General features: G+C 56.0%; 1 protein-coding gene across 2 annotated transcripts; it reads right to left on the bottom strand.

Annotated features, from left to right (window-relative positions):
* Positions 1-1,385: 1,385 nt before the first annotated feature.
* On the bottom strand, positions 1,386-13,392 carry UBXN6 (UBX domain protein 6). Of its 2 annotated transcripts, none has more exons than XM_065918016.1 (10): positions 13,247-13,392; positions 10,128-10,291; positions 9,482-9,546; positions 8,305-8,433; positions 5,020-5,117; positions 3,976-4,051; positions 3,185-3,269; positions 2,756-3,106; positions 2,369-2,517; positions 1,386-1,867 (listed from the first exon to the last, which is right to left on the bottom strand). In XM_065918016.1, the coding sequence occupies exons 1-10, from the start codon at positions 13,327-13,329 to the stop codon at positions 1,742-1,744; spliced, it is 1,326 nt and encodes a 441-aa protein (XP_065774088.1). In that variant the 5' UTR covers positions 13,330-13,392; the 3' UTR covers positions 1,386-1,741. The 2 variants fall into 2 exon arrangements, with proteins under 2 accessions (XP_065774088.1, XP_065774090.1); XM_065918018.1 differs by lacking the exon at positions 13,247-13,392 and adding an exon at positions 12,784-13,005.
* Positions 13,393-15,121: the final 1,729 nt, after the last annotated feature.

The raw sequence follows: 15,121 nt of genomic DNA, 5'->3' as shown, positions 1-15,121 counted from the left end.
GAGGGCTGTGACGGGTCCAGCAGAGGCATCTGAGCATGTACCGAGGGCCTGGGGCAGTGAGGTTCTGGCAGAATTCCGACTGTTGGAACCAGGCTGCAGTCCTGCTGGCCCTTCACAGTACGTTGTTTTGTTGGGAGGAGAGTCAGCTGGCATTTCAGCGTGAGCACCTGTTCAGACTGTGATGCCTCACTCCTGAGGTGGGCAACACGACCCTGCCCTTGGGGGTCATGCCATCTGCTGGCTAAGACCCTCCCAGGCCCGCCTCTCCTAGCAGCACCCTGATCCTCCTGGAGGGGGTCTGTCCCTCCAGCTCTGCAGGGGTGGGGTGCGGACCCTGGCCCCACCTGGGACTAAGTGCTGCAGGTTGCTGGCACAGGGGTGAGGCATGGGTGCAGCTCCACCTGTGGGTGTGGCCACCAGCCGCAGTCATGGTTAAGTGCCTTTAACCTTGCTAGTTGCCACCTGACAACTTACTGTTTACCCCCTAGCAGGTTCTGGGGATCAGGCAGCCAAGGAGGGTGGGCCCAGGTCCTGCCCCCATGTGAGGACAGCTCTGCGGGCTGCCCAAGTGTGAGGCACAGCTTGTGTGGGGGCTACTCAGTGGCTCTGGGTTGCAAGAAATTTTTGTGTCTAATCACATCGGGGGCCTGGAAGCTCTCACCTCACAGCGGCCAAAGAGCCAATCACCACTGGCCTCCATGAAGGTGGGGTCTAGACAGGGCAGGTCCTCCACCCTCCGGACCTGTTTCCCTGTCAGCTCTCCATGGCTGCTGTGACAAAGCGCCCCATGTTATTCTTAACAGTTCTAGGGACAGAAGCCTCATGAGGGCCTCACTGGGTTAAATTGAGGGGGGAGGGATGGTTTCTTCTGGAATGAGAACCCCATTTCATTCTTCCAGAAGAACCCCCTTCTTTTGGAAGGGGGAGCACCATTTCTTGGGGGAACCCATTTCTGTGCTTTTTGCAGCTGTTAGAAGCCCCTCCTCCATCTTCAAGACCTGCAGCGTCACATCTCCCATCTCTACTTCCTTCCACATGTTAGAGCTCCTACGGGAATGCTGGGCTCACTGCATAACCCAGGACAGTCCCCTAGTTTGTCCTTACCCACACCCCAAGCCCCTCTGGCACATAATGTCACACATTCACGGGCTCTGGCCCCAGGAGCCCTCCTCAGCAGGGCTGGCTTGTAGGCAGTGGAGATAACATAGGAAAGCATGGGAAGTGAAGAGCTTGCCTTGGACATGAGGGGCTCCTGGGACCCCAGGTACCACCCCAGAGCAGGTGTCCACCTGACCCTGCTTCACCAGGAGCCACAGCCAGCCTTGCTCACTGGTGGTTCCGCAGCTGCTGCTGAACCCTGCCTCCCATGGCTTGAAACACCAGGAAACTAGTCAACATCCTGTTTATTCAGGTTTATAACTTTACAGAACTTGTCCTGACAGGCCCAGGCCTCCCTTGGCTGGTCACCCCGGGGCCACTGCACATAGGGTTCTGGCCGGGACTGCAGGCTGCTCTGCCTGGGAGGCACCCAGGGCTTCTGCTAAACAGATTATTAGTGATGCCCTCTCCTGGCGGTGGTCATGGCTGTGTGCTCGGCCAGCCAGCACCCCTCCTCATGCCTGCAGTGCCCCATGGGCAGGGTGAGCGGTTCTGGAGGTGATAGGGGGACCGGAACGGGAGAATGTGGAGGAGAGCACAAGACAGACCCACGGTGGGGCTGAGCCAACCCTGCTTTATTTCACTAGAGCTTCTCAATGGCCGACAGGAGCTCGGGTTTCAGGATAGACGTGTCTGGCTGAGTGCCTGCAGCCCTGATGTCCTCAAGCACCGCCGCATCCCACGAGAAGGTCAGGAGGGCAGAGGGCACCTGCAGCAGGGTGAGAGGCGCAGAGCTCCAGCTTCACATTCAAATCTCCCTGCTGGAGCCCAGACCACACTCGCCCAGGGTTGCTCCCCACTGGGGACAGCATCGATGTGCCATCAAGGGTTCATCAGATGAGGACACCCCCTGGCCTGGCTGAAGCCCACCCAGCCTGAGGCAGCAATTGGCACTTCCTCTCCAGGCCTTCTTCCCAGTCTCCCTGAATCAGGGTCTGACCGTGATCCGGCCCCCTCCTTTGTCCTCTCAAGGAATTCCCTGCATTTTGAAAGCGTTCTGGTCTCTGCTTTGCAGAGGACTCTTAACAGACTTGGCATATTTCCATTTTACAGATGAAAGTTACTCAAGGCCACACCACAAGTAAGTGGGAAGGTGGGTCTTACATCCAGAGACACCCTTCCTAGTACCATCCCATCCCCTCTTGGGGCCTTGTGTCGATTTAACAAGAGCCCAGAGAGCCGGGCTAAGGTGCGGGGAGCTGTCACTCACCAGCCCACACTCGTTGAAGGCCAGGTTCTCATCTTCTGACAGCTTCTGCCCGCCTGAGGCCAGCAGCTCAAAGGGCAGCCAGTCGTTCTGCAAGGCCTCCCGGACAAACCCGTACAGCGCAGCCACCCGCTCCCGGGCGTAGAAGGTCCCTGGGGGCGAGACAGTAGAGTGGCGCTGAAGCTTGCGGGGGCACCTCTGCGCCAGCCGGCCGCCAGCCCTCCGCCAGTCCTCAGCCTCCTCCCCGGGGACGAGAACAGCCCAGAGAGGCCGCGCGGGCGCGCAGCACGCTCCCTGCACCCTGCAGCAGGCAGCTGTTGGGGACGCGCACGCACACCTCCCCGGGGACGAACGCAGCTCAGAGGGACCGCACACGTGCCCAGAACGCACCCTGCAGCAGGCAGCCGTCGGGGAGGCGCACGCGCAGCAGCGTGTACGTGTACTTGCGCATCTCCCGCTGCTCCTCCCGCTCACGCATGGCCTTGGTCCGCAGCACGCTCAGCCGCTCCACGGCCTCCGACCGCAGTCGCTGCTCCCGCTTGATCTCCTCAGCCGTCAGGTTGAAGAAGTCCGTGGGCAGGTCGAACTGCGAAGCCAGGGGCGAGGGCCGGAAGACGCGGCGCTGGCGGGCCAGAGTGGCGCGCACGGGCTCGGCGCTCAGCAGATGCTCCTTGTGCCGCTCCAGACTCTGAGGCTGGGCCAGGGCAGCCTCGCCCAGCACGTAGAACTCCTCGGGGCCCTCTGGAACACGCAGAAACGTCATTGCCGAGTCAGGGAGACCCCGCACCGGACCCTCCCGCCCTAACTCTGGGCTCTTACCCTGGTCGGGGATCGGAAGCAGCACCTTCTGGAAGCCGATGGCCTCAAAGAACTCGTGAGTCCCTTCCAGGCAGTGAATGCGCTCCTGAGAGCGGAGGCAGAGGTCACGCGCGGCCCTCGGGGCCTCCCTGTGCCCCACAAGAGTCCCCGCCCACCCTGGCCTCCGGGCCCAGAGTCCCTGTTCTTTACAGCTGCTATCCCTGGACAGGCTGAACCCCTGAAGCCATCTAAGGGGCTGAGCTCACAGAGGGCCTGGGACCCGGAAAGGTCAACACCAGGGTGAAGGAGGCTGAAGCGCCAAAGGACAATGCGAGGAAGGAGTGCCAAAGGTGGGGCAGGCCAGCTGTGTGATGCTGGACTCCCGTGGGCACCACCAGAAGAAAGTGGGGCCCTGCCGGCCACAGGGGCAGGCACCACGGCCGGGGTGGTGGGCTTGCAATTTCTCCACAGACACCAGAAGCCTGTCTTTGTGTGGAAACCCTCCCCAGTGCTGACGTTCTCTCAACTAACTCAAAGAGAACTCACACTACACTGGGTGGTAGGCAGGCAGACGGTTTATGGTGCTCACAGAGCCCGCCCTCCCACCCACCACTTCAGCCCGCCCCCCAACCCCCCACCCCCCCCCCCCCCCCCCCCCCCCCCCCCCCGCCAAGCAGGGGCCCTTCTGCAGCCAGCTCTAGCCCCCACCCCAGGCTGTCTGCAAGCCAGCTGCTCCCTATGACAGCTTGGGTCCTGGGGGGCCTCATGGGCCTGGTCACACCAGGCCAAGTCCCTCTGCCAGCAGCGCTCACCTGGAACACCTTGTTCTGCACCTTGATCTTGCGGTACTTCTCCTCCTCTGGGTGCAGGTGGATGTTGTCCAGGTACCTGGGGTGGACAGGAGCCAACAGCTCAGAGCCACGCCACCTCACTAAGGGTGACCCCAAGCAAGGTGCTGTCACACCTGCACAGCCCACAGAGCCTGACCCCTGGCGCCCAAGACACCAGGCCTCCCCCTCGGTCCTGCCTTCCGAGGGCACCAATGACCCGCCACAGTGGGTGGAGCGGGGCAGGGCCAGAGTAACGGTCTCTGGAGCTGATGGGTCCCTGAAGGTCCCCCAGCTTGGGGGGCTCCTGACCAGCACAAACTGCTAGGCACTCCCACCCAGACCTGCTCAGTAACAGGAACGGGGCGACCCTGCCTTTTCACTCTTCTGATGATCCCAATAGGAAAGGGTTGGGAACCCCTGATGCAAGGTCCGTCTAGTCAAAGCTGTGGTTTGTCCAGTAGTCATGTATGGATGTGAGAGTTAGATTATAAAGAAAGCTAAGCGCTGAAGAATTGATGGTTTTGAACTGTGGTGTTGGAGACTTTTGAGAGTCCCTTGGATTACAAGGAGATTCAACCAGTCCATCCTAAAGGAAATCAGTCCTGAATATTCACTGGAAGGACTGATGCTGAAGCTAAACTCCAATACTCTGGCCACCTGATGCAAAGAGCTGACTCACTAGAAAAGACCCTGATGCTGGGAAAGATTGAAGGCAGGAAGAGAAAGGGACAACAGAGGATGAGATGGTTGGATGGCATCACTGACTCAATGGACATGAGTTTGAGTAAGCTCTGGGAGTTGCTGATGGACAGGGAAGCCTGGCATGCTGCAGTCCGTGGGGTCGCAGAGTCAGACATGACTGAGCAACTGAAATGAACTGATGCAGTAAATCTCTTCATTTTAAAGACTGATAAATAGCCCCAGAGAGGCCAGACCCCTTCCTCGAGGGCCCAGGGAGAGGGCCATGCTCCCTGCAGGCCTCCTCAGCAGGAGTTAGTGCCTGGTGGGAGACGGATGCCCACTCACTTGGCGATGGTGTCCACGCCCAGCTTCACCCGGTCCCGGTCCTTGTTGAACGTGTGGATCTTCATGATGGAGGCAGCCACCGGGTCAGTGGAGAAGTGCTGGGAGAGTGAAGAAACCAGAGGGTCAGGAAGCACCATCCTGGGGGCCTGGGGGCCACACTGGCTGAGTGGCCGGCTCTCAGCATGCACTGGCAGCATGTCCAGAACCCGCCAGCCACTGCAGACGCACTGCCTCTCTTAATCCCCCAGCCCTGCAAGGGATGTTCTAGAAACAGACTGAGGTGGCAGAAACAGGATGCAGAAAAGGTCTGTGACCTGTGGCTGCCCGTGCACAGCCAGGGAGGCAAAACAGTGGAGATGCCACTGACCTGTCCCCCTGCCTTGGGGGCGCCACCTGCTTCCCTGGGGAGTGTAGGGGCCATGTTTGATCCCTCAGCTGGCCCAGCCGCTGAGTGCCCCCAGGAACCCTGCAAACAGCATCCCAGTAGGGAGAGACTGAGAATGGGTCACTGAGGCGAGAAGCAAGGTCAGGCAGCAGGTGTGCTCGCACTCTGGACAGCTAGGCACGTGGCCTCCCCATCGGGTCTTGTTTTTCTGCAGCACCAGAAAGTTAGCAGTTACATGGCCAGTGGGGCTGGTACCTGTGGCAGCCCCAAACACATCTGCTCTGCCTGAACAGTGGTGGGGTGAACAGTGGGGTCACTAGAGATGATGGATCAGAGCAGAGACCACCTGGCCACTCAGATCTACCTGTGCACCCCCGCAGAAGCCCAGCCAGAGCTCCTGGAAGGCAGGTGTGGAGCCTCCGCCTGCCCCGGCCCGCCTCTCTGAACTATAGTGGGGGTGAGCCTTCAGCAGCCACGTATGTGTCACTTGACATCTGATGTGAACTGGGTCAACTCTCCTGGGGACTTCAAATCTGGATCCCGTTCACTCTGCCAGTTAATGTACCAGCATAAGACAAAAAGGTTCAGACAGGCCAACAAAGCGGGTCTGCAAAGAAGCAGCTGTCAGGGGTCGGGGGAGTGGTCCTCAGGACATGGCTGAGCCAGGCTGACGGCCCCCACTCCAGCCGCCTCAGGACAAGCACACCCACCCCCCAGCAAAAAGCTGCAGCTCCCAGTGCTGTTCTCAGAAGTATCCAGGCAGCCCGCAGCCTCATTTAAATTAGGACCAGGCCATGGGACAAAGGAACACAACGTCCATGTAGGTATTCATGTTGTGATGGGGGTGGACTTCACAGTGGCCAGAAGACAGGTATTTCAACAAATAAGGACTGGGGAAAACTGGGCAACTATCTGGAAAAAAAATAAACACACACAACAATGTAAATTAACTATACTCGAATAAAAATTTTTTTAAAATGAAAATAACCCTAACTGCATGCATCATATTCTACACAGGGATAAATTCTAGTTGGAGCAAACCTTTAAACATTAAAAAGCAAAACAGAGTAGCACTAGAAAAACCATGGAAGAACTGTTTTAATTCTTTAGTGGGGAAGGCTTTTCTAAGCATGCCACAAAACCTGAAAGCCATAAATTAAAATTGATGCATTGAATTACATAGAAAAAATTTCTGCATGGCTATGTGACCATAAGCAAAATATAAAAATAAGTTGGAGAAAAAAAATAAACTGGAGTAAAATATCCCCAGATCATAGACAAAAACATCATTTCCCTAATATGTGAAGAGTGCCTACAAATCAATAATAATAAAAAATACCCAATACAAAAATGATCAAAAGATGCACTCTTATATGAAGAGTTTTCTCATATGAAAACATAGACAACCTAACCCTAGAAAGGGAGACGCAAACTAAAAACTGCTGAATGTTATTTTTACCTATCGATTTGGGTAGAGACATGAACGTTTGGTGACCCACAGTGACAGTCAGGGGACAGGGCAAATGAGAACTTTCTCCCACAATGCTGGTGAGAGAGTGAATCGGGACAAACTCTATGGAGGATCACCTGGTGACAACTATCCAAAGTCTGACACAGATGTTCTTTGTTCCAGCAACTCAGCTTCTGGAATAGAACCTACAGCTCGAAGTGCTGTAGAGACCAGGTTTTCATCATAAATATTGTCCTCTCTAGTGAAAGATTGGAAACTTCCTACATGCTCATCAACACAGGGCTGGTTAGTCAAGGAACAATTTACAGGCGTCACCATGCAGTCACTATGGAGAAAGCAGAGTTTCAAACTGCTCAGAAAAAAAGAGAGGGACTTCCATGATGGTCAAGTGGTTAAGACTCTGTGCTTCCAATGCAAAGTATGTGGGTTCAATCCGTAGTGGGGGAACTAAGATCCCACGTGGGATGTGGCAAAAAAAATCCCAGAGATTTTGAGGTAATGAGGTAAATGAGGTAAATGAGCAAATGAGGTAAAAATGTTAACAACTGGCAGATTTGGGTAAGGTGGGGAGAATGACACAGGTATTTGTAACTTGACCCCTGGAACCTGGGAGCATCTAGGTTATGGGGTAGGGGTTTCACAGATGGAGTTAAGGCTGCTGATTAGCAAACCTTAAGATAAGGAGATTAGGTGGGATTACCAGGTGAGCCCGATGGAATCGTAAGGGCCCTGAAGAGGGGGAAGAGAGAGAAAGAAGCAGAGGGCAGCTGGGAAAGGCCTGGCCTGGCTCAGCTGGCCGTGAAGGCGGAGAAGGAACCATAGCAGACACAAAGCCTAAATCCCCAGGGCTCCCAGAAGGTACACAGCCCTGTGGCCATCTTGACTGTAGCCCACTCATAACTTCCAGAACGGTGAGAGCAGAGGCGTGCCATCTGGAGGCACCGCATTTGTAATAATCTGTTGGAACAGTAATAGGTCACTTCCACCCTAGGTGAAGGAGATTCAGGTGTTCTTTCTGTTCTTATAGTTTTTCTTTAGGTTTGGAATTATTTCCAAATACAGAATTTTAAGGAAAAAAAAATAATAATATGGAAGTTCTTCCCGTACTGATAAATGTTGCAGTTCCATGTCACATGTGAATGGCAGATTGATTTTTATGTAAAACAAAAATGCAGCCCATGTAGGAGAGACAGATGCCTCGGAAGTTTGTATTTGGAGTATCTATGAAAAGGGATACAACATGCTCAAAGCTGGTGCCCTGAGGAGGGTGGTGGCGACTTTCCCCACCTATCCTCCCGGACTGTGAATTCTGTCCCACAGGTGAGGGAGGTTAGCACAGAACCGGAGCACACCCAGGTGGTGACGCGACAGGGGCTGCCAGGCCTTCCAGACTTCTGGGGTCGGCTCCAGCAGCGGGGTGGGCACTCACCATGAGAATGGCCTCTCTGATGCGGGCGTCCCGCTGGTCCTTTCTTAGGATGGCCCCTGTGAGGGGGCAGGTGAAGTACACTCCGGGCACCGCCAGGTGGGCTGAGCCTTCCTCTTTGGGCTCCTGTGCCTGGGAAGATGGGGGAAAGTGTCTGAGCCTGGACTGTGGACAAAGGCCACCCTGAGTGCCACAGTCCTGAGAGCGTGGCCCTGGGAGCCAGACATCCCCAGGCCTAACACTGTCACCTCTGCCTATTAGTTGTGGAACACCATGTCCCAGTAGCCAAGCCCCTCGGAGCCCATCTTCAGGGCCATAAGATGTCCTCGAGGGACCAACTCAGAATTCAACAGGGAAAGGAACAGAGAGCATGTAGCGGCTCTGGACACAGAGCAAGTGCTCAACTGAAGACTCCTGCTCTTCCTGCTCCCCCTGACTGAGGGGTGAGGAAGGGGCTTTGGAAAGGGAGTCAGGGGGTCAACGGTGCCCTGGGTGAGTCCCGGCCTCAGTCTGGAACTCAATTCCTAAGTCATCTTCAAGGTTCCTTCCATTCTAAAACTCAGTCAGGCCTCACGGGTGGTGCTGCTCAGAACACCCTTTCCGCCAAGCTCTCCGTTAAGGCCTGCCTCCTCCAGGAAGGCCTAGACTACACAGTCTCTGTGTGCCCCACCACCAAGGAAGGCAGCAGAGGGCAGCGCTAAGGGAAAGGGCTTTGAAGTCAGACAGCCTGGGAATTCCAGTCTTGCCCCTGCTGGTTTTGAGGTGCAAACTGAGGACACTGGGCTCTCTGAACCTCAGTTTTCTCTTCTGAAAGGTGGGAACTGTAACAGCTCCTCCCTGTGTGAGGTTACAGGGGATGGGGTGGGGGAATGACTAAATAGACATGCAGCCCCTCCCCCAGCACCTGGGTTTGGTTTCATGACACGCCAGGCATGCAGGTCCCAGATGACACCACCCTCCACCACGGGGTTCCCTAACTTGCCTCAATGCCCTGAGGACAGAGGTGACAGCGATCTGCCCTGACGGCTGCGTCTCCCTCCCCTCCCCAGCAGTAGACCCTTATAACCCAGGACTGGGCACCAATCAGATCAGAGCAGGAAAGAGCCCAAGTGGGCCCTCCAGGTCCCCCTCCCCAGGCTCCACTTTGGGGGTCCCACTGCTGCTGCCACAATGTCTTTACCGTGTTGTTCCCCGGAGCCTCTGGGTTCCCACTGACAGTTGCTTCAGCTCGAAGTTCCTTTCTCACTGTGGAGAGAGGCAGGGAGACGGAGAACAGTCGGTGTGTGGGGTAAGCCTGCCTGCCCCGTCCAGGCCTGAATCCTCACATGGGTCACACTCTAGTCCTTCCAGCTCGAGGTCCTCCTGTGGCCCCCCCACCTCTCCACACCCCCAGGCTCAGGCTGCATCAGACCATGCCCTCCTCCTGCTCCAACTCCTGGTTCTATCTCCCTCCACCATCCCAGACATCCCTACCCCAGATCACAAACAGACCCCTCCTCAGCCTTTTCACCAGCACTTCCCCTTTGTGGTAAAAGTGTTAGTTGCTAAGTCATGTACGACTCTGTGCAACCCCATGGACAGTAGCCCGCCAGGCTCCTCTGTCCATGGAATTCTCCAGGCAAGAATACTGGAGTGGGGTGCCATTTCCTTCTCCAGGGGATCTTCCTCACAATTGTGATTTAAACCTCCTCCTACCTCAAAGTGTGGGAGCCCGAAGGCTCCGGCACCCATGAGAAGCAGAGGGTCTGCCTAGAGGACAGTGGGGAGAGGCCTGCTCCACCTGCCCCAGGTCCCCCCGCCATGGATAGAGGACAGTCAAGGCTCACCCTGGTTCCGGATGGAGTCCTGCGATGTGGGGCCCCGTGCCCGGGGCTGCTTCTGCTCCAGCCGGGCCAGGGCTGCCGCTGCTGCCATCTGCGCCTCATTGGTGGGTCCCTGGCGGGGCTGCCGGGCTGGCGGCTGGCTGGGCTTCTCTTTGGGGGCCTTCTCCCTGAGGAGATGCAGGGGGATGGCGAGGTGACACGGGGTTGGCAGGAGAGTTTCTGTCCACTCCCCCTCCTGCCCCAGCAGACACAGCCATGCCTCTTCCCTGGGGGCCACCAGACGGTGGTTCTACGCTGACAGAGGAGCCCCTGGAGGCAGATGATGGTTCTGTTCTCTGCTTGGCCCCTCTGGGCAAATCCTGCCCTGGTCTGGGCCTCGGAGTTGTCACCTGTCAGGCGGTGGGGAGAGCACACCCACCATCCACCCCCTTCCCCATGGGAGAGTCTCCACCTGTACTGTCTACAAGGGTGAGACCCATCCAGACTTTGTTTACTAAGTACCAACTGTGTGCCAGGTAGCCGGCATGCCAGGAGCTAAGGCTCAGCGTGTCTATTCCTCAGGGCCACGTTCCTCCCTGCGAGGGCTCCAGCCGCCCTCTCACAAGCCCCAGAGGCTCACGGATGCTGAGGCAGTGTGCCAGGCTGCACACAGGCCCTGTGTGAGGCAGGCTACAGAGATCTGGTTTGATATTGCCTCCACCCTGGGAGGCAGGGTGATCGCCCCGTAGGATGGGCACCCTCCAGCCCTGACCCAGCCAGATGACCTGGCCTCCTCCTCATTCCAGAAGAGTCCTGCCTCCCACCCAGGTCTGACTCTGCCTTGCTCTCCTTCCCTCAGGACTCTCTCTTTGGGAGCTGGAATCATCTGTGCTATATCTCAAGAGGGAGCCAAGGCTCTGCGTTCATGGCCTTGCTGCCCCCACCCCCACCTCACCCCACCCTGCTGCTCCCCCTCTCTGCTTAGACACCCAGGGCAGCCCTCTTTTCTAATCCCTGCTCCTCTTGCCCACCCTGTCCACAGCTGAAAGTTTCAGGTTGAAGAATGGACAAGTCATGTATGGATACCTCTGCCTGAGCCCCACCATTCCATAAAAGCACCATTTTCCAAACTTTTCACTCCCCCCTCCTCCCTTCATGACTCATCCTGTGCAGCCAGAAGGGTCCTTCTAAAACCCAGTCACTCCTCTGCATACACAACCCCCTCACCCCAAGAACGACAAAACCCTGTACCAAACACAGGCCCTGCATGAGCTGCCCCTTTCCCTCATTTGCTCCCATCTTTGCTCTGTGCTGTTCTTCACACCTGTTCTTACACCACAGGACCTTTGCACTCTGTGCTTTCTGGGGGAGTATTCTTCCTGGGATGGACAGGGGCCACTTCAACAGTGCATGCATGTGTGAGGTATGGGTTAATTTCCACACACCCAAATCTAAGCTCAAACTTCCCCTTCTTAGACATTCCCAGACCACCTAACAGTCCCCAGCATCGCTGGCAATCTCAACCCTGTTTTTCTTCCTTCACAGCCAACCTTTCGTCATTTATGTACTGGGTTACTCATCCACCTCCCCCTACAGGAAGGGGAGCCCTGAGAGGGCAGGGATTCTCATGCCGTGGCAGTTAGCTGGACACACATCCTGCATCTCCAGTCTGGCTCCAGGCGCATCACAGAAGCCCAAATTTCTATGTGACTTCCCTCCCCTCTCCTTCCAGGCTTCCAGTCTGACACAACCATCAGTCCTCACCTCCTTCCAGTCACACACAGCCCCCGTTGCTCCAGCTCCCACCTCCACTCACTACTTGATGGACAAATGAATGGACTCCCTTGTTTGGCCCACGACTCTCCCTGGGCCCCTTTAAAGGGGTCCTCCTCTCCCCCCTACCCCCAGGCTCCCGGGACCTGCACTTTCCTCCCTGACTCACAGATCTGGCCCTCATGGGCCTCCTTCACCCGACTCAGTGATCCCTTCCCAAGAACCCCAGGGAACCCCCAAGCCTCATGACAGACGCCCGGATGTCCTCACCACGCACCCACCCTCTCCCTCACCCACCCCCACTGCCTCGGGATTCCCTCACCAACCCTTACTGCGGGCCACCCAGTCTCTCCTCCCAGCCTCCCCCTCTTCACAATCCCTTCCATTATGCCTCACAGACCCCTTCCCAGGCTGATAACTTTCATTAGTCACTCCCCATCCTAACCCCCCTCAGGCCCTGAGCCCTCTCTGTAGCTCCCTGTAGGAATCCCAGCCCCTTCCAGACTCCTTCTGCTCATCCCTCCCCGCAGTGGAGCCTTCTCAGTCCATCCACGTTGCCTCTCCAGCTCATCACTATCCTCTGCTCAGCACTGGCCCCTCATACTTCCCCATGGAGTCTCCAGTGTGGCCCCAGGCCCCTCTCTTCAAGTTCTCCCCAGACAAGTTACCTCCCTCCTTCCCTCCCCTCCCAGGTCTCCCTCCCGGGCCTTCAGGCCACTCAGCGATCACCCACGAGGAGGATCCCCACCTCCTTCTAGTCCGGGTCCCCCAGGTCCTCACCTCCACCCACCTGCCTCCCTTCTCCTCCCAGACCTTCCTCAGCCCCTCACAGCGCCACTCACCCCCTCCCCCCGCAGTTCACCCGCACGTCCCAAGTCCCTGACCACACCGCCCCCCGGATCCTCACCTCCCGTCCACCCTCCTGCTCCACAACCAAGGCCCAGTTCTCTATCGCCACGGAACTTAAGTTTCACGACTTTTTGCGACCCCAGCTCTTCTTGTTTCTCCAGGATCAGTCCCCAACCTCTGATCACCGAGAAGCCCTCAGATCTTAGGCGATGATTTTTCAGGGGCCATTCTCCGCATCCCTGGCCTCTCCCTTACCGCCCGCCCTAACGGGCTAGGGTCTCTTAACTAACCCCTCAGTTCCTGCAGCCCCGCCCCCTCGAGCCTCGCGCCTTATGCCCCGCCCCCAGAGGCCTCCCCTCCCCCAGCTCCCACCCCCTCCCTCGCGCCCCGCCCCCGGAGGTGTCCCCCACGTTCTCAGCTGCCCCTCCACGCCCCTCGCCTTCCCTAGACTTCCCGCGCCGCGCCCCCCGCCCCCGCCCATCCCCGTCCCCGGGTCTCAAGCTTCAACGTCTGTCACGCACCCCACCGACTCCGTGAGCTTCTGACCCGGTCCCGCGCTCTTGAACTTGATGTCGGCCTTGATCTCTTGGAAGAATTTCTTCATAGTGGCGGCGGGCCCGGCGGCGGGGGGCCGCGGGGGGGGTGGGGGGGGTGGGGGGGGCGTATGGCCCAGTACGGGAGGGGCCGGCAGGAGCCAACAACCGGAAAGAAAATACGGCCCCGCCGGAAGTCCAGCCATCGCGAGGGCAGTCCACGTGACAATTGGCGCAGCGAGCCTCTCTAGATCTCTGCGTCTTGTTGGCCCAAAGTGACCACTCTGCACTCTCGGGGCGCTTCTCGGTGGTTCGTCCGGATTCTGTTGCCAGGAGCAACGACGGTGCTTCCAGAGGGAGGCTGTGCTTGAGCGCCTTCCACCGCGTTCCCCAATGAGTGACAAGAGGGAGAGGGACAGGCCGAGGACCCCGCGGAGAAAGCGCTGGTCCTGTCCTTTTACTTACTCAAGAACCTCCCCTGGCTCCCCAACGGTCACGTGAAAAAGTCCCAACTCTGTGTGGGGGCAAAGTCCCCACGCAGCCACGTGGTTAGTGCCAGTAATCCTCAATAAACACAATGTGGGAGAAAATGAAGAGGATGGGTTGCACAGAGCTAGAGCTTGGGGACCCTCGATGGCGGACCACCGAGGGGTTTAACTTAAAGAGATCGGAGATTATCCTCGGAGCGCTGACGGAGTTCAACGAAGAATCTAGTGCAGCCCAAACTTTAACCTCCCTGAACTTTATTTTCCTAGCTATGAAATGAGGATACGAATAGCACCGGCTTCATAGGAGGTCTGTGAGGATGATGCTGCAATTCGAAATCTCTGAATAAATCGCGGACGTTATCGTGATTTTGTTGTTCAGTCGCCAAGTCGTGTCCGACTCTTTGCGACCCCATGGACTGCAGATTTACTCCTTTAAGAACAGTTCTTGAGAGTCCGTTCTGTACCAGCAATGAAGAAAACAGACAAAATTTCCTTACCTCAAAGAACTCGTGATCTTTTTGATTGGAGGAGAGAGCCAGAAGATATAAAATCTATGGTGGAGTGGATGGTGTTAGTGGTATGGAAAAAAATTAAGCGGGAGACAGGATTCAGGGGATGGGAGGGTGGACGCAGTTTGTAACATCAAATAAGAATCCGAAAACAGGAAAAGGGCTTGCTTGAGACCACCAGGGAAATTTGATTGGATCCAGGTGTTAGATAATATAAAGGAGCTATTGTTGATTTTGTTAAGAGTGGTAATGACATTATAGTGATGTTTAAAAATAAATTTTTTTTCAGCTAGAGATGTTTTCTGAGGTATTTTTGGGTGAAATAACATCTCAGATAGGTTCTTATTTTTATTAAAAATTTTTATATGAACCATTGTTATCAGATATTTTTTTAAATACTCCAGAAACAGACTTTCCTGGCAGTCCAATGGTTAAGACTTTGCCTTCCAATTCAGGGGCTGCAGGTTCAATCTCTGGTCAGGGTGCTAAGATAGGACATGTGCTGTGCTCAATCGCTCAATTGTGTCTTATTTTTTGCGGCCCAATGGATTGTAGCCCACCAGGTTGCTCTGCCCATGGAATTTTCCAGGCAAGAATACTGGAGCAGGTTGTCATTTCCTACTCCAGGAGATCTTCCTCCTAGAAATAGAATCTGCATCTCTTGCATCCCCCTCATTGGCAGGCAGGTTCTTTACCACCAGCACCACCTGGGAAGCCCCAGATCCCACATGCTTTGGGGCCGGAAAACCAAAACATAAAAACAGAAACAATATTGTAACAAATTCAGTAAAGACTTTAAAATAGTCCACGTGGAAAAAATCTTTACTTTTTTTTTGAAAAAATCTTTTAAAAAGTAAATAATAAAA

The sequence above is a fragment of the Muntiacus reevesi genome, chromosome 1 (genome assembly GCF_963930625.1).
Source record: "Muntiacus reevesi chromosome 1, mMunRee1.1, whole genome shotgun sequence".
In the NCBI taxonomy this organism is placed as follows: Eukaryota; Metazoa; Chordata; class Mammalia; order Artiodactyla; family Cervidae; genus Muntiacus; species Muntiacus reevesi.
This window is presented reverse-complemented; position numbering and strand designations above follow the sequence as displayed.